The sequence below is a fragment of the Pongo abelii genome, chromosome 3 (assembly GCF_028885655.2).
Source record: "Pongo abelii isolate AG06213 chromosome 3, NHGRI_mPonAbe1-v2.0_pri, whole genome shotgun sequence".
In the NCBI taxonomy this organism is placed as follows: domain Eukaryota; kingdom Metazoa; phylum Chordata; class Mammalia; order Primates; family Hominidae; genus Pongo; species Pongo abelii.
The window spans coordinates 40,243,373-40,262,883 of record NC_071988.2 but is presented as its reverse complement, the minus strand read 5'-3'; the positions used below and the strand labels follow the sequence as shown (position 1 = coordinate 40,262,883).

The 19,511-nt window shown below is 45.4% G+C and overlaps 1 protein-coding gene across 21 annotated transcripts in view; it reads left to right on the top strand.

The window, feature by feature from the left end:
* Window positions 1-19,511, top strand: part of APBB2 (amyloid beta precursor protein binding family B member 2) — a 398,765-nt gene that overhangs the window by 308,723 nt on the left and 70,531 nt on the right. For all 21 annotated transcript variants that reach the window (NM_001133964.2, XM_063723212.1, XM_024245652.3 and 18 more), the window contains 2 exon segments: window positions 9,163-9,309; window positions 12,068-12,195. In NM_001133964.2, the coding sequence (NP_001127436.2) occupies window positions 9,163-9,309; window positions 12,068-12,195 (275 nt within the window).

Genomic DNA, 19,511 nt, shown 5'->3' with positions numbered 1-19,511 from the left:
GCCTGGGAGGTCAAGGCTGCAGTGAGCCATGGTTGTATCACTGTACTCCAACCTGGGTGACAGAGTGAGACCCCATCTCAGAAAAAAACAAAAACAAAAAACCTGGGTCAGACTTTCTCACCTTCACAAGTCATTCAGTCCTGCCTGTCAGCTCCAGCCACCCTGAAGTTGTGCAGCCCTTTCTTGCCGCTCCTACTTTCCTATACCCATTTCTTCTGTTCACCCTTAAATTCCTGATCATTTCCTACGTAGAGCCATTTAACTGGTTTCCTCATCCACTAACCAAAAGAGGATTGTGATGCTAACTAGAAAGCTTTTGCTGGCCCTGACGCAGGTACACACATACAATACGTGTTGATGTCTTGACAATGAGCACTCTGCTTTCTAACCTCCTCGGAACTCTTTTAAAGTACAGTAAATCCTTACTTCACATTATTAGTGAGTTCTTAGAAACTCCAGCTTTAAGAGAAATGATGTGTAAGGAAACCAGATTTTTTTCTCATCAACATTATAGCAAAACAACGTTGAAAGAAGTTGAACAAAACCTTATTCAAGGTAGGTCATTTTGCTTAAAGTCACAGTTTTCAAGAACCTGTCAACGATGTTAAGTGAAGATATACTGTACTTTGTATTTTTACAGCTTTTAGAAAACTGCTGAGAGCTTTGGACCATCTTTCCATCACACACACACACACACACACACACACACACACAATTTTGGATATATTTTCAGGGTGTTTAGAACTTCCTGAAGCCCATCCATGGATCTCCCAGGTCCGTGGACCCTTAATAAAATCCCTGAAGTGTGGCCGAGCACGGTGGCTCACACCTGTAATCCCAGCACTTTGGGAGGCTGAGGTGGGGTGGGTGGATCACTTGAGGTCAGGAGTTCGAGACCAGCCTGGCCAACATGGTGATGGGCGCCTGTAATCCCAGCTGCTCAGGAGGCTGAGGCACAAGAATCACTTGAACCTGGGAGGCGGAGGTTGCAGTGAGCCGAGATCATGCCACTGCACTCCAGCCTGGGAGACAGAGCGAGACTCAGTCTCAAAAACAAAAAACAACAACAAAAAAAACCCTGAAGTCAGCTGATGAGTCAGCCTGCCCTTCTGAAGAGGACAGAGCACCCCCACCCCCACCAGGCTCTGCATCTCTCCCTGTCCCCAACCACCTAGGGGTATCTTTATTGATGCTCAGTCATTAATTGTAAAAACAAAACTAGACTGGCATAGCTGGCTATGATGTGTCAGGATTGGGGGATCAGAGACCTTGAGAAAATAGTGGCCACCTTTTCTCACCTATTTCCTTTGGGCCAGGCCCTTTGCAAGATTCTTAATCTAGGTCATCCCATTTCATCATGCCAGGACCCTATGAGGTCCATCCTGTTATCCTCATGGCAACAGATGAGGAAACTGAGGCTCACCAAGATTGAGTAACCTGGGTCACACTGCTAATAAGTGGCCGACCTGAGATTTCATCCCAGAGTTAGTGGCTTCAACACCTGGGCCCCAAGCCACTCTGCACTGGGCCCCTTCTCCCATAGTTGCACCTTACTCTTCTTGATCCGTGTCCACAGAGCTGTGTGACCTTGGATGTGGCAGCCAAACGAATATGCCCTTCCAGTTTTTTGAAATACTACCTAGGGCAGAGTGTTTGGTCTGTTTGTCCCATTGATAATAAGTCTCCGGTGCCTAGCACATGGTAGGTGTCATAAATATTTGTTGAATGAATGAATTAATCTATCCTGTAAGGCTCAGCTCAATTTCTTGTTTTTAAGAAACTGTTCATCACTAACTCTGAATTAAAAAAAAAAAAAAAAAAAAAAAGCCCGGGCTCAGTGGCTCACACCTGTAATCCTAGCACTTTGGGAGGCTGAGATGGACGAATCACTTGCGGTCAGGAGTTGGAGACCAGCCTGGCCAACATGGTGAAACCCTGTCTCTACTAAAAATACAGAAAATTATCTGGGCGTGGTGGTCTGCGCCTGTAATCCCAGCTACTTGGGATGCTGAGGCAGGAGAATTGCTTGAACCCGGGAGGCAGAGGTTACAGTGAGCCAAGACAGTGCCACTGCACTCCAGCCTGGGCAGCAGAGTGAGACTCCGTCTTAAAACAAAACAAAAAAAAACCTCCTTCCGTGAGCTCCCAACCCATGCTTGTGCCTCAGTGTATCCTTCATTCATGGTCCGTGCTATAGATTTCTGCTGTGTGTCTGCTCTGTCACAAGCTTCTCAAGAACAGGAACTTATCTACTCTCAGATACTCTCAGGTAACTCAGATGTATCTACAGGGAAGAACAGGCACTTATCTCTGTAGGTCCTCCAGGAACTAATAGGCACTCAGTAAATGCTATCATCGCAAATACACAGTTGCTATTGTGCTACAGGATAATTAGGCTTGAATGGTAAATGATTCCCATAGATGACTGTTAATTAGGATTACATTTGTAGTGTTGGGCCACATTTTAGCTTTTTGATGTGAACTTTTTTAGTTTTCTAACATCTGTAACTTAATGTTGTTATATGTTCTGGTATTATTTACCTTTTGGTCACTATCCCTCAACAGTCACAGAGCAGCGGCTGTGTCCTGGGTGTTGGATATGCTCCTTCATGGACATGAGCTCATTTTACCACTGTCTTCTTTGGTCCTGTACCCCGAGGCTGACTCTCCTGGTTACAGGCAAGGCCTGTATCCCACGGCTCACTGGCTCCCGGCCCCTGGTCTCGCCCCTCACTGCATCCCCTGCCCCACCTGGTCCCTGGAGGAGATCCCCCAGTTTTTTGACAGCATGCTCTCATTTTGCTGCCTGCATTAAAGCCCAGAGAAAGGAAAAGAACAGAAACCTAGAAATTCAGCAGGAGAAAAAAGAAATGGAAGACAGGAAAACAAAAATTGAAATAATAGTATCTTCTGGAACCAGAAAGAACGAAGTCCATATTTGCTGAGGACCTACAGTGTCCCAGCCACTTGCCCTTCTTCATTTCCTTATCACTGTTCAACTGAGTAACCTTATATGCCTGGAGGCTGAGCATCCACTGATTGGAATATAATTCGAACCCAAGACCATCTGGTCATAGATATCCAGGCTTTGCTCTGTGTTCTGCTCCACGACACATGTTTTAGGGAGAGGTCCTCTGCAGGAAGATGGCTGTATTATAAAACTCAGAGATAGAAGCTGCACACAAGATGAGTGTTCCAACTAAGATAGGATGACTCAATTCCGCTGTGGAAGAAGAGAGAACAAATGGGAGAGAAGGGGGCCCAGGTCAAAAGCTGTGTCCCTTCTGGGTCAGCCATGACCCAGATCCCTTAAATGCCCATAGTAACTAACAACAATAACAGAAGCAGCAGCAAACTCGAATTTAGCCCAGTTAATCCTCACAACATTTGATAGGTTGTTGTGAGACAAGTTATTTTTAATACCCACATTTTATAACGAGGACATTGAGACACAGACAGTTAACTAACTCACCCAAGGTCAAAAATGGTAAGAGGCAGCCCTGGGATTTGAACCTAGATTTTACTTTCAGTCTGAGGAACCACATAACTTTGGGTAAAGAACGGAGCCATCTGTCTATAGCAGTGGTTCTCAAGGTGTGGCTCCCAGATCACAACTTCAGCATCATCTGAGAGTTTGTTAGAGATATAGATTCTTGGGTCCTACCCAGACCTACTGAATCAGAAACTCTGGGGAAGGGGCCCAGTGTTCTGTGTGTGTGGTTTTTTTTTTTTTTTTCTTTTTTCTTTCTTTTTTTTTTTTTTTTGAGATGGAGTCTCACTCTGTTGACCTCAAGTGATCCGCCCACCTTGGCCTCCCAAAGTGCTGGGATTACAAGCATGAGCCACCATGCCCAGCCTGTTATGTGTTTTAAGAAAGCCCTCCAGATCATATATTCGTATGTATCGTGGTCTACAGTACATCTCCACGTGCTGGCTTTGGCTGAAATCTGTTAAACTAGAGAAATCCTTAAAATCCACTAATAGAAATAAGTAAATGTTTATCAATAATAATAATAAAAGCCGGATGCTGTGGCAAATGCCTATAATCCTGGCACTTTGGGAGGCCAAGGTGGGTGGATCACCTGAGGTCAGGAGTTTGAGACCAGCCTGGCCAACATGGTGGAACCCCGTCTCTACTAAAAAGACAAAAAATGAGCGAGGCGTGGTGGCACATGCCTGTAATCCCAGCTACTCAGGAGGCTGAGGCAGGAGAATCATTTGAACCTGGGAGACGGAGGTTGCAGTGAGCTGACGCCACGCCACTGCACTCCAGCCTGGGCGACAGAGTGAGACTCCATCTCAAAAATAATAAGCAAACAAAAATAATAATAAACATTTGCCAAGTTTTGACTATCTGCCAGGCATGATGCTAAGCATTTTACCAGCATTATCTTCTTTAGGCCTCGCACCTGCTGTTAAGTATAGGTGGCATTATTATTTTACAGATGAAGAGACTGAGACTTAGCGACCTGAAGTGACTTAACTCAAAGTCACCAGCCAGAAAGTAGCAAAATCATGACTTGAATCCAGACTCCTCTGATGACACGGTTCTACCCTGAACCATTACTCTTTTGCCCTTTTGGTTAAGAACTATTGAAGAATGGGCATAAGTCAAAGTGTGTATGTTGATTTTTTTTTGTTAACTTTTTTTTTTAAGTGGCAGATGACTTGATTAAATACTTTGAGCTCTTCCCATGCTCCAAGATGAGCATTTATTCCCAGAACTGATTACGCCCAGCATCCCTTCCTGGGTTTAAGGGAAAGTGGTGGTGGTTATGAACCTTCTTGGCCACACGGGGGCAGCACCAAACATTGCAGGTTGCTCGTTGCTGCTCCGTTCTTTGGGAAGAAGCCAAGCTGGCCCCTCGGGCGGAGCTGCGTATTCCCCCGTACACCTGTTTCCTCTCACTTTGGCCACATGGAATGGGGTGAAACTCTTCAGATGAGAAACTCAATTAAAACAAGAGCAGGGTTACCCAAGAAAAATGATTTTAAATAAACTCATTATAGTAATATGTCAGGCTTATATTCATCAGTGTGACAAAACAATTTTTTTTTTTTTTGAGACGGAGCTTTGCTCTTGTCGCCCAGGCTAGAGTGCAGTGGCGCGATCTCGGCTCACTGCAGCCTCCACCTCCCGGGTTCAAACCATTCTTTTGCCACGATTCTCTTGCCTCAGCCTCCCGAGTAGCTGGGATTACAGGCATGTGCCACCACACCTGGCTAATTTTTGTATTTTTAGTAGAAACAGGGTTTCACCATGTTGGCCAGGCTCGTCTTGAACTCCTGGCCTCAAGTGATCCTCCTGCCTTAGCTTCCAAAAGTGCTGGGATTACAGGCATGAGCCACCACACCCGGCAAAAACAGTATTATTAATGTGCTGGGGTGAGGTCGGGTGATTTGCATATTTTAGCCAAGAATGATACTCTGGGTGTTCAGTGAGCTGTTAGATCAAAATATTTGTCATCTTGGACTCCAAGGAGAGGAAACAGCCAGTATTCTTTTTTACCTTCTTTGTTGTTACTGAATTCTTTTGAGCAGTCCTAGGTTGTAGGATTTTATAGTAGGCAGCTGGAGACAGTGGGAAAACACATTTCTGACTTCTGGTTTGAAGAGTATTATCTCACAGTAACATTGCTGTCTTAGGGTTCACCCTGGCCAGGATCACTGAGATGCTCTCCTGGTGGCAGCTTCTGTGGGTCTTGAACCCCATTTCCACAGTACCCTGTCCAAGCCCCAGTTTCCGTGCCAGAAGCCAAATTCACCAGAATTTTGACTGAGGTGATCATATGATTTATTGTCTAACCCAGGACACTTTTTGAGAGTAAAAGGAGCTGCTCTGAATAATTTTGCCAGAATGACAGGGATACCCCAGAACTATTGAGGGTAAAATTGGGACATGTGGTCACCCTAATACAAATCTCTCATTTTTCCTTCTTGATTATTCAGTTAAGAGTTATATGACACTGTATTTATTTGCTCATTCATTCAACAAATGTTCAAGTGTTTTTTATATTCTAAGTTCACTACTTATATTATTTTCTCCTCACGAAAACCCTGTGAAGTAATTATTATTACTGCTCCCATTTTTACAAACGAACAAAATTGGGACTTAGTAAATGACTTGTCCAAGGTCCCACAGTACATCAGAGAGCTGAGATTAGAATGCAGGCTGTTCCTACTCTTGATCCACATACACTCAGAACTGTATTGAGTTCTGGGTGCAGTGGCTTAACGCCTGTAATCCCAGCACTTTGGAGGCCAAGGCAGACCAATCACTTGAGGTCAGGAATTCAAGGCCAGCCTGGCCAACCTGGTGAAACCCCATCTCTACCAAAATACAAAAATTAGCCGGGCACGGTGGTGTGCACCTGTAATCCCAGCTGCTTGGGAGGCTGAGGCAGAAGGATCACTTGAACCCAGAAGGTGGAGGTTGCAGTGAGCTGAGTTCATGCCATTGCACTCCAGCCGGGGTGACAGAGCAAGACCCTGTCTCAAAAAAAAAAAAAAAGAACTGTATTGAGGTCACCGGCTGTTTATCCAGCCTTCTTTATCATCCTAACCCCATCTGACATTGTCCCCCAACAAAAATCTCAGAGGCATATAGCAAAGTGGTTAAGTGTATGAGCCCAGAAGCCAAACTGCCCAGGTTTGAATCCTAGATCTACAATTCACCAGCTTTGTGCTGAACCCAGTTTCCTCATGTATAACATGGGTACAGTAACTTAGTATCAACCTCAAAGGGTTGGGGTGTGGACTGACTGAGATAATACTTTTGACATTTGAATAGACGTGGTAGGAGACAAGGTTGGAATGGCAGGCCAGGGGAGTCAGCTGGGACACTGTGATTTTACTGACTAGGGCCTGGGTTGGGAACCGACATGGAAGAGAGGTTAGTGGGCTGCACAGCACTTTCTGGAGAGCAGGGCCTGGGCACTTAGGGATCAGACTGGCACAATTGTTCGTTTTCATAAAGCAGCACATTTGGTGGGGTGCTTCTGTGGAATATCCAACACATCCACCTGGAGAAACACACTTTGGTCTGAGACTGAGGGAGCAGAGCTGCGGAGGGGCAGGCAGGCCAGGCGAGACCTGGCCAGCTCTGAATTGGCCACAGCCAGCTTTGGCGCTCGGGACCTCCTCTTCACCATCGGGCTGGTTCCCTGCAGTGTGTACACATGTGCAGAACCTTTCTCCAAGACTCAGACTCCTGAGTAGCTTCTGTGGTTGTCACGGGGACTGCCTTCTGTTTTTGGTTTCTTTGTGAAAGGCACCTTGTGCACCATCAGCAGAGTGGCTGCTGAGGTGGTCACACAGCCTTCTCCTCTGGGACGTGAGGATCAGTGCACTGTTTGCGTAAACGGGCTGTTTTGTCTTTGATATTTTGGTGAGTTTTTTTTTCCCCTGACAAAGTGTGATCATCCACTCAGGAACGAGGTGCCCAGTCTGCGCACGGTGACTGGAAGAGGGAAGGTGGCGCTAGACCGAATGTGATCACTTCAGGACACTTTGCTGTATTCATTCATTTGGTTATGAAGCTCACATTTGGAAACTTTACAAGCTGTTCTTCGAGATCCAGTCTGTTGGCTCCCAAGGAAGGGTGGCTCCATGTCTGCCTTTCCTATCTGGGGAAGGTGGCCTCTGCAACTGCTGGACAGCTTGCATGGGACCAGGGATGCAGAGAGAGATGAGGGACCCAGCTCAGGCATGCGGCAACCCTGGTGATCACCAGCAAGGCAAACGCTGTAGCCAAGTCACCCTCACCTGCACTGGGAAGTTTTTTCTCCATACGTCTTTGGATTTTTTACTTGTTACAATAAGCAACATATAGTACTTTTTTAATTAAAGGGAAAAATTGAATTACAGAACTTTAAAAAAGAAAAGAAGTATGATCTCAGACAAAATATCTCTAAGTGATACAAGAATAAATGGTTTTAAAAGCACAAATCTGTCAATTCTGCAAGCACTTCAGCATTTAAAGATTCCCTCATCACAAACGCTATAGGACCTGGCACACTTATTTGTTATCATGAGTGGATACTTTTTTTCCTTGTTTTGCTGCCTTTCTGGGTATTAGAGAAAACATCTTGCTTCTCCGTTATTAGAAACAAGTGCCTAACATGTTTTTAATTCATTCTGTCTCCACCGTTTCTAGGTGCTTACCAAATAACAGATTTCACAGGGTTGCATTTCTCACTATTTAAAAAACTGCCTTATAAGAAGTATCAGGAGCTTAGGAATTTTTGTATCCATAAGCCGTATACTTATATTTCTGGTAATCTTTTTTTTTTTTTTGAGACGGAGTCTCCTTTGTCGCCCAGGCTGGAGTGCAGTGGCGCGATCTCGGCTCACTGCAAGCTCCGCCTCCCGGGTTCACGCCATTCTTCTGCCTCAGGCTCCCGAGTAGCTGGGACTAGAGGCGCCCGCCACCATGCCTGGCTAATGTTTTGTATTTTTAGTAGAGACGGTGTTTCACCGTGTTAGCCGGGATGGTCTCAATCTCCTGACCTCGTGATCTGCCCACCTTGGCCTCCCAAAGTGCTGGGATTACAGGCGTGAGCCACCGTGCCGGGCCCTCATAATCTATTCTGTTTTTTTTTTTTGAGATGGAGTCTCGCCCTGTCTCCCAGGCTGGAGTGCAATGGTGCCAACTTGGTTCACTGCAACCTCTGCCTCCTGGGTTCAAGCGATTCTCCTGGTTCAGCCTTCTGAGTAGCTAGAGTTGCAGGCACCCACCACCATGCCTGGCTAATTTTTGTATTTTTAGCAGAGACGGGGTTTCACCATGTTCGCCAGGCTGGTCTCAAGCCCTGACCTCAGGTAATCCACCCACCTCAGGCTCCCAAAGTGCTGGGATTACAGGTGCTAGGATTACAGGTGTGAGCCACCACACCTGGCCTTCTTCTAGTAACCTATTCTAAGGAAGAAATCTGAACACGTCAGGCAAAAAGATATTTGTCACTACATTTTTTAAATAGCAAAAAATAGAATTTCATTTCCAGCAATAGAGGATTTGTTAACTCAATTAGATGATTGAACATAATGAAGCAAATAAAGGTGCATTAAGTGTAGTACCTTGCAGTTGCTGGAGGGGAGTAGTGTAAACAGATATGATTGACCAAACCATGGAGTGACTTCCTGTCCTGTTTCTCTGTCTTCCAGTGTTTTGCTGTGCGTTCTCTTGGATGGGTAGAGATGGCAGAAGAGGACCTTGCCCCCGGTAAAAGTAGTGTTGCGGTCAACAACTGCATCAGGCAACTTTCCTACTGCAAAAATGACATCCGAGACACGGTCGGGATTTGGGGAGAGGTAAGTGGCATGTAGAATGATGCACTGCAGGCTGTTTACGTTCTCCTGCGTTTTAGGAAGCGCCACAGCTCAGTGACACGGTACTGAGGGGCTCCAAGGTGTTCATCAGGTGCCTTTTCCCATTAATGCAGGAAGTGTAGGCATGGTGCCCCCGTGTGACTGATCCCTTCCCACTGCCAGATGCCAGTGAGGACTGGGGCCTGGAGAGAGAGCGTTTCTCAGTAGCTAAGTGACACAGATTCATGGGTGAGCTTTAGGGGCCCAGAACTCCCCTAAACATACCTGCAGAATGGGATGTGCCAGTGTATAAGAGCAGTTTTGCAGACTGGAAGAAGGACCTGTATTCTCAAAGGAGAAGGTGACTTCCACATGTCCACACAAAAATGTTGATGCCTCTGCTCTAAAAGTTGACAAATTATTCTTTTATAACACTCTTCTTTACTTAGAGTCTGAAGAATCAACATTATACATGAATTGTGGAATTGACATTTATATACTTCTCCCTTTTAACAGAGTGATTCCATTTTGAAACGTTAGTTAATTTCAGAAAGGAAAAAATAAGTACAGATACCAAATGTGTATGAAACTCATATCAAACCGGAAAAGCTGTATTCCTGGTGTGCTCTGAGACCTGTAGAAAAAGCATTTTGGGAGCATCTTGGAATATGTTTGCTACATGAATAGATGTTGTTCTCTCTGCTTCTAGTGAACAGAGCAGTGGTAGAAAAGTCTGCTTTTTGGTTGGGCTGATTGGGACTCCACTCACATTTTCTTCTAGCAGCATGTTCCAATGGGAGGTAGGTTTCCAAGCCTTTCCATGGTGGAGTTTGTCTCCTTAAAGTGGAGCTGAATCACTGCATTGCCAAGCTGACTTTTAGATTCTAGGCATAAGGGAGAGCTGGAAGAATTTTCTTCCATCCAAGAAAAGCCATTTACACTCTTTTGTTGTTTGACTTTACTGTCCTCTCTCACTGCATTATCTCCCATCCAAATACCCAAGCATGGCTGAGCATAGTGGCTCATGCCTGTAATCCCAGCACTTTGGGAGGCCGAGGCAGGTGGATCACCTGAGCTCAGGAGTTTGAGACCAGCCTGGCCAACGTGGTGAAACCCCATCTCTACTAAAAATACAAAAATTAGCCGGGTATGATGGCATGTACCTGTAGTCCCAGCTACTCGAGAGGCTGAGGTAGGAGAATCACTTGAACCTGGGAGGCGGGGGTTGCAGTGAGCTATCATGCCATTGCACTCCAGCCTGGGTGACAAAGTGAGACTCCATCTCAAAAAAAAAAAAAAACAAAAAAAAACCCAGGCCTGTGTTTCCCACCAAATTTTCCACCTGTCTTCTCTCTCCTTCAGTCAAAAATGCTGTTCCTTCTTGGCTAGGATTTAGAAGGAAGGTAGTTGTGACTTATACTAACATGTGAATGACTGACCTTTGGAGGAGCCATAGCTCTAAGGCAGCATGCTCAGCCTTCTGAGTAGCTGGTGAATCTGTTTCATCACAACAGTGCACAAGTTCTGTTTTCTGCCGGTGCTTTCATCTGTAAATGGCTTAGCTGCTCTTTGGGTAAGATTTGAGAGCAGGCTGGATCTCAGCTGTAGACGGGCCACAGCTTCAATGCTGGCTGACAGAGGCACTGAGATACCTATCTCTGCCTCCCTGAGCATCAGAGCTGTATTTCACTCTGAGAATGTTTGGTAAGAAACTAAAACATCATTCCCAAAAACTATACCAGAAAGCAACTTATCTGTTTTACTTTGAGATTTGAAGACCTACCGAGAAGCCTCACCGTTCTGCTGAGCCAGAACTTCCATCGTCAGTGCCCCAGCATCTAGATGACCTTTAGGAGAGTCTTTCAGCTGTACAACAGATGTTTAATGATGTCCTAAAATTATGCCTGGGAGATTGCAGGGGGAATCAAGTTGAATAGTCTAGTACTTCTGCCCACAAAGAGCCAACACAGGTGGGGAGATGGGACACCAGAGTGTAAGACTCTGAAGGACAGTGCAGGAGTTGAGAAACCTGGGTGTTCCCCTGTGCTGGGATCCCAGCAGCACCCACAGGTTCTATGTCAGACCTTGAGCAAGTTACTTAACCTTTCAGCCTCAGTTTCCCCAGCTGCTAACTGGGATAGTAACAATCCAATTCCTCAGAGGGCAATTTAGAGATTTCATGAGCCAGTGCACCTTAAGCAGGTAGCCTAATGTTGTCATTTAAATGTTTGCTAATGTTAGTGCTGAGAAATGTCACGAAGCTTTGCCTGCTGTCTGCCAGGCAGACCACACAGCTAGGAAGTGGTGTAAAAGCTGATAAGAAGCAGATATCGCTGTGGGTTTTTGGAAAGGCCATCGAGGGGATGCTTGGTAGGACCTGGCCAGAAGAATGGGGAGAGAGAGGTTCTAAGAGTTTGATGGGCATGGAATTAGTAAAAGACTTAATTCTCCAGGGAACCCACCATTAGCCTTTTGTCATAAAGATTCAGAAGTGTAAATAATTAAATTTAAGAGCAGCCTGGAAAGCAGGATGGGGACACATTTCAGAGGACTCGGAGAGGGAGAGAGAAATCGGGTGTATGAGGGGAAACTGAAAGATATCAATATTCTTGTCCAGAAAGGAAGTTTCTTAGGCAGACAAATTACAGACCCCAGGGTGGCTTCTTTTGATGGTTGACATGGCATTCCTAGATGGCCACACACACAATTAGGCTTTCGAGCCTGCATGAGGAAGACAGCGTGTTTTCTCGTTGTGTCCCAGGGGAAAGACATGTACCTGATCCTGGAGAATGACATGCTCAGCCTGGTGGACCCCATGGACCGCAGCGTGCTGCACTCGCAGCCCATCGTCAGCATCCGCGTGTGGGGCGTGGGCCGCGACAATGGACGGTGAGTCCCTGGGTGGGGCAGTCCGGGTCACCTCGCCCGTGTCCCTGGTCTAGCTGAACACCAAAGCACAGTCTCGCAGCATTTCACCGAATATGAAACTCATGTAGCCTCTGTATAGAAATGTAAAAAATGAAAGCTTGTCTCTAGTTCCCTGCCTCTTAAAGCCTTCAAACTGCTTCCCTTCCTGGTTTCTGTATCTCAAATCTTTTGTCAGCTCTGATCCTGATCCTGCCTTCTAGTTCTGCATGTGTCTTCTCCTGACCCCCCTCATTCAACCAAGTTTCCAACCCAGGCCATCTGAACCCCTTTTTCCCCTCCTCTCTGCAGTCTTTTTAAAATTAATTCCATTTCATTCAGTGGAGTCTCAGCCATTTCAGAGGCCCTCCTGTGCTGTTCTCTTCATCAAGGGCTTACTTGAAGGGGGACGTTGTACAGCCTTTCATCACAACCCGCAGGTCACTAAATCATGATTATCAGGAATTTTTGGGTTTTGGGATTGGCAAAACTTTTTTAACACTTGAAAGGTCTGGTCATATCAAAATTCCGTTTGATGTGTATTTTTCTGAAATTCTACTGAAAATGTGTTATTTATAAGAAATGCATCTTAGATGTGTTATGAATTTTCTGTTCTCCAGGATGACTGGAAACGAGTTCCGATTTTCAAGTGTGTATTTTAACTAATAAAGTAGCAGTTATCACAGACTTTATGCTCAGAGACCATTCTTAAGTAATTGGTCTACATTAAATGCAGGTAATTCTTAAATTATAGTCAATCTTCGGCAATTCCTAAGGTACTAGAGCATCTCCTAGCATTTAGGGACGAGCTATAGGATGATAGCTTGTTATTGCTTTGTTGAAAATGGACAAGAGCATTGCAAAAGAGGAAAAAAATCCCCGACAACAGAGAGGCGGCTCTCCTGAGCTTATGGTTCCATTTCTGAACATTCTGCTTTTTTATTGAGTCTTGTGGTCCTCTCTAATGGGGTTGTGGTCTACCTTGGCTTATCACAGCCTTTGTCAACCAACGCTGGGCATTAGCGCATTTGATTCAGTTCCAAGACCTAAACCAGAAAGGAAGGATTATGGCCAAGTATTCATCAGTGAAAGAGTAAGCATTTATGCTGGAAGCAGACATGAGAAATGGTCTGCAAAGGAGAGAGCTGAAGTGTCTTTCTTCTCACTGCTGATTGGATAAGCCTTCCTAGGAGCACAGTTGCATCTTTGAGCTTTCGTACCGGAGTGATGAATGATGACAGCTGGGCCAGGTGCTTTGGGGGAAGGGGTGGATGGATTATGTGCACACACCTGTCATTCCCTTGCTTGCCAGAGCTGTAGCCCTGGAGAGATGCATGAATTGGTTAATTTTACAAGGAAGCTCTCTGGTGATATTTGGTCATCATTAAAAACATTTAGCTTTGGTGGAAGGCCCTGGGTGTAAGATGCTTGAGCTTTTCCTGGTTTCTGTCTTCCAAGTTTGTTTTTAAGGCAGGAGCCAAAGTGCGGAGCTTGTGACACTACATACGTGTGCGAGGCAGGAGCCAAAGTGTGGAGCTTGTGACACTACATACGTGTGCGAGGCAGGAGCCAAAGTGTGGAGCTTGTTACATTCCATGCGTGTATGAGTGGATGAGCTTGGGTTTTCCTAAGGTCAGATTGTCAGTGGATTGTATTGATGAGGTTTTCAGTTCACCCTAACTCTTTAAAGGGAGGCCACATGCTACGTGTCTGGAAGGAAACAAATGATTCAAACTCCAGTTGACAAAATTATTCAAGTTCTCTGAGCCTCAGTTCTCTCATCTGTGAAGTGAGGATCATAATAAGGACCACAACACATACATATATGTGCATGTGCATGTGTATACAATAATCGGTTCAGTGATAGGGACATGACAGATGCTTAATGAATGTTAGCCCTTGATTTTTAAACACATGCTAGCAGATGCAGCTAATGACATGGCTTCCTTTTAAAGACAGTGGAAGTCGGAGAGGAGTCAGACCTCAGGGAGACTTGAAGTAACACTTTATCACGTGATCTAGAGGATGAGCGGCTGTTCCAGACCCTGATGAGTTCAGTTCTCCTACAAAGCAGGAAGAGCTTCCCACTCCCTGTTGAAATCAGTGTGAATTAGGTTACATTGCCTTGGTTATGTTTTTGAAACGTGGGCTGTATTACTCATGTTTTTAAATCACTTCTTATTCTCACTCAGTGTAAGCAGATGAGTGTAATTTCGAAATACGCTCAGGGTTCCACATAGCTAGCAGGACCTCAGCGAGATCATGGGGTTGTGGCTGCCTTCAGCTGGATTGGCATGGAAACGGTAAATTTTAAAAGTGTGTTTGCCAGTGAAAGGTTCTGTTTCTCCCCATTGGTCCCCTGAGTTTCCATTCCCCAGAAGAAGGGGTCTTTGTACTCCTGCTTTTTATTTAACTTTCCTTTGCTTTTGATTCCTTTTTTTTCCTTAACAGCAATTTACAAGAGCAAATTCAATTTGCAATGTTGCAAAGGAAAGGGGTTTTCACTTTGCATGAATAAAACATAAAAGTGTTTCATTTTGCTTGCGAAAAAGAAGCCCATTTCGCATTCTCTTTTGTAACTTTCCTTACTGAGAAAGTGGAATCTCTTCAGGGATTTCTTGATGTGGTTAAAATGAATAAGAGAACTATGTATTATACCAGACATGAAGGGTGCAAAATCTTTCTGCAAATCCAGAGTGCTTCCCTGAGCCACGTAATTTCAGAAATTATCAAAGTATTTTGGATGTGACATTTTCTTAAGGCTTTCAAGTGGTTTTGATTTGCTTGGAAGAAATTCCTTCAGGAATGAGTTTACTTTGCATGAGGAGGTGGTTGGCTATGACACCCCCACTGAGCCCCAGGGTTGAGTTAGAGAGACCTCTTACTATGAACAGCACGAGGAGTTGAGTCACATCTGATACCAGTCTTCTGTGGGGTTTTGGTTGTCGCACGACTATGCTGAAGACTTTGTCTTGTTGAGAGCCATGTCTGTCTTTATTATGGTGTTTCTTGGGGCCCATTTGCTTTATTGCCTGGCAAAGCGAGGGCTGCCTCCTCTTTCTTGGCCATAGTTGACTTTTGTTCCCTTTGATCAGTAAGGTAAATGTCACGGCCCCTAGAGACGGAGGCTGGGGCAAGGGGTTTCATGAGCTTTGTCTTTCCAATCCAGTTCAGCCCCAGGAGCACCCAGGTTGGCCTGCTTTGCTCCTGCCCACTGTGCAAAGGAGGACGTACGCAGGTGTGTGCATTGGGCGTTAGAGCTGGCATTTCTGCCCTTGGCGACCAAGCCCAATGACCGAATGCTCCCTTTCATCTTGTCTCTATGGGCCTGCCAGGCTACTCTCCCAAAGGTGAGTTTGGAGGGATGTCCCTACCCAGTTTCAGGGACCTGTGCTAACTTCCAGCCTCAGCGTTCTTCTTATTCACTCAGACCCTGGCGAACACCTTCCTCCTTATTCTTTTACAGAAGTACCAAAGCCAAGCAAACATAATTTCTTTTTTTTTTTTTCTTTTTGAGACGGAGTTTCACTGTTCTTCCCCAGGCTGGAGTGCAATGGTGCGATCTCAGTTCATTGCAACCTTTGCCCCCAGGTTTCAAGCAATTCTCCTGCCTCAGCCTCCCAAGTAGCTGAGACTGCAGGCGCCCGCCACCACGCCCAGCAAATTTTTTGTATTTTTAGTAGAGACAGGGTTTCACCATGTTGGCCAGGCTGGTCTTGAACTCCTGACCTCAGGTGATCTACATGCCTCGGCCTCCCAAAGTTTTGGGATTACAGGCGTGGGCCACTGCGCCCGGCCCAAACGTAATTTCTGAACACAGGGAACTTGGAACAGGGACTCCCCTCTTGCCCTGTGGTTGATGCAGGCTTATCTTCTGGGTAGGGGCACAGAGATCCTTGTGTACTTCGCCAATAAGCCCTAGAGTCTGCTAGTCTCAGCCATTTCCCACAAGAAAGGAAAATGGATATTGTCAGAAGGTTTCAGACCCCACAAATGGGATGTTTCCAAGAGGCTTCCCTATCAGTGTACCATGAGGATTAATCAAGTAAGGTGTTCATGGTTTTCCCTTGAAAAAAAAAAAAGATTCTGTAGTCACTTGGGAAACTGAGCTAAACCAAGTACACTGGGCCCTCTCAGAGGTTTTCCTACACTGAGATGCACTAGGACTCTGCAAGAAAGCATTTCCCAGGCTTGGCTGGAACCGTTTCCTCGGTGGAAACACAATCACATGGAACACACTTCAGGAAATATTGCTGTCTTTAGTAAACTCATTCATTTAAATTCGTGGTAACACTAAACTGCTGTTTTTGATTATTAAGAAAAATTGGAGTTACTGTTAATGAATATTATAAGTGGATACCCCATTGGGCCTGCTCTAATGAAGATAAAATTTCTTCATAATGAATGGCAACTATGAGAAACACTCACCCATCCAAACCCAAAGAATGGACTTAGAGGCACGAAGAACGTGAAAGTGAGACTTTTTAATAATAGTCTTGCAAGATCGGGTATCTGGTGGGCAGGCACACCTGGGACAGTCACAACAGGTAATTTATCTCCTAGCGCGCCTGTCCCTCCCCCAGTTCCTCACTGGCCGAGTACTATGGGGCTACAGTCTTCCTGGACGTTGCCTAAATTTCATTATCCCCCTTATAAGGTTATACCTCATTCCCTTCCCCGCTTAATTTTCATTTCCCAATAAGAAAACTTTCTTCCCTTTAATGGGCTGACCCCTCCTCTACATTCTGTTAGCTTATTGTGACTTTCTAGGTGCACGAGCCATGTGGTTTGTTACATTTGCAGGCTGGCTGCCAGGACTTAGATTTATCATGCCTTGAAAATGGACCATTTAAAATGTTTTCTCACACAACCATCAATAGTCATGATGTGTGCAAGTGCTTTTTAAACAGTGCTCTCTTATTCAGGTTCAGTGTTTACCTTGTGATGTTGCTTATGCTTACAGATTGTGTAGCCAAACTTCTATTCCTAGAAGGTGTTTAATACCTTTCTTTTCTGGTTTTGATGAACAACTTTTAATAAAATCTTTCTGTGTCATAGATTATTCATAAATTTCCAAATAAGGTTATCTTTGACTTGATTGTTCTATCTGATTATGATCTCAGGAACTTTTGTCTAAAGAATATAGTCTCCACTGTACCGAATTTTTTTCATATTCTCTTCTAAGGTATTCCCAGCTGTATTTATCTACCAAGACCCTGGCCCAAGTTGTTTTATTTCTTTTTATTTTTAGAGACAGGGTCTTGCTCTGTTGCCCAGGCTGGAGTACAGTGGCGTGATCATCGCTCACTGCAGCCTCCAAATTCCTGGGCTCAAGCGATCCTCCTGCCTCAGCATCCTGAGTAGCTGGGACTACAGATTTATTTTTATTTTTATTTTTGTAGATACGGGGTCTCACTTTGTTGCCCAGGCTGATCTTGAACTCCAGGCTTCAAGCAGTCCTCCCACTTTGGCCTCCCAAAGTGCTGGGATAGCAGGTGCGAGCCCCTGTGCCTGGTTAGGTTGTTTTAAAAAAGGCCTTCGTCACATGTACTTTATGTTCTCGTTTTCATGCCAGTGCTGTTCTGCTGCTTTGTTTTGACTTCTTTTGAAAACACTGCTTTATTTTGTGGAGGAGTTCAGGGATCCTCAGGAATATTGGGATTAATTATTTAGAATATGCAAAACTTTGACTCATAGGTTTTTAGATTTAAAAGGTGTTTTAGGATCAGTGTCTTTCAGTCTCTTTATTTTAGAGGTTAGGAAACTGAAGACAGAAGAGTGCGATTACCTTAGATGACCCGTGTAGTTTGTGGCAGGGCAAAAAACACACCCCAGGTATTTTTGCCAGCCCAAATGGGAAGCTACTCTATTAATCTTGACAAGAGATGGTGAACGGTCTAAATGTCCCGGGGTTGGCAGGGGAGGAGAGGCTGGGTCAGATACGTCCTAAATACTATGTTAGGCAGCAGCAGGACACAGAAGGCTATGGCATGGTCCCTGTCCTTACAGTCTGGCTTCTTCATTGAAGAGATAAGACCACATGAGTGAATGGAAAGCAAAGGTGGACACACCATGTTCCTGAGGCCCGTTTTTGTGGGTCCATGAGCTGAGAATAGTTTCCACATTTTCAAAGCATTAAGAAAAAGAACGGGGGACCCAGGTATGGGAACTCAGCACAGCCCAGCTCTTCATAGAAGGAACATTTGAGTAATAACATACTCAGAATGGAACGAGGCAATCTTTGTAGCTGCTGTATATAGAAAGTCGTTGTGGAAAGGGCCCATATATTTTTTTTTTTTTGGCAGTCTCTATTTCCTTTCCTAGCTGTGTCTTCTACTAGCAGCATTTGGGGGTACCTAAAAGCACGGCTTAGCCTTGCTACTGTTCCTTAGAGTTAAGCTTGGGTAAGTTTTTCTTTTTTTTTTTCAGATTGAGTTTCACTCTTGTTGCCTAGGCTGGAGTGCAGTAGCATGATCTCGGCTCACTGCAACCTCCACCTCCTGGGTTCAAGCAATTCTCCTGCCTCAGCCTCCCAACTGGGATTACAGGCATGCGCCACCATGCCCAGCTAATTTTTGTATTTTTAGTAGAGGCGGAGTTTCACCGTGTTGGTCAGGCTGGTCTCGAACTGCTGACCTCAGGTGATCTGCCCTCCTCGGCCTCCCAAAGTGCTGGGATTACTGGTGTGAGCCACCATCTTGCTCTGTTACCCAGGCTAGAGTGCAGTGATGTGATCATAGCTCACTGCAGCCTTGAACACCTTGGGCTGAAGTGATCTTCTCGCCTCGGCCTTCTGTGTATTATAAAAGGGTATAGGGCAGGCTGCTGCCACAAGTACTCTGCAGTCCACTGGCTTCAGTGCCAGAGGTTAGTTCTCCTGCCGCAGCTGCAGTGGGCACTGCCGCCTGGCAGAACAGCTCTGTGCCACTCAGGGGTTCAGGCTCCTTCCAGATTGTTGCTCTGCCATCCCTCAGTTGCCGTCCTGGCCTGACCAGACCAAGTGAGTTGTCTCCAAGTTAAAGACACCTGGAACTTGCGTACCTCAGGTACACTCACATTCCATTCACACCCCACTGGCCACACTCAGCTGCAGAGGACTCTGGGAACTAGAGTCTCTAGTTGCACAGACATTTGCCAAGTTAAAACTCAACCACCAAAGAAGTTTAACAGCTAACGTTCCGACGCAGTGTGAAAACCAGTCACCTCAAGTTTCTCACCCCCACAGCCTGTTGCTTCCCGTACTAGTGTCATTAAGCAGCTGTCCCCTCAGCTCCAAACCCACACTTCCCCACTCAGCTTTG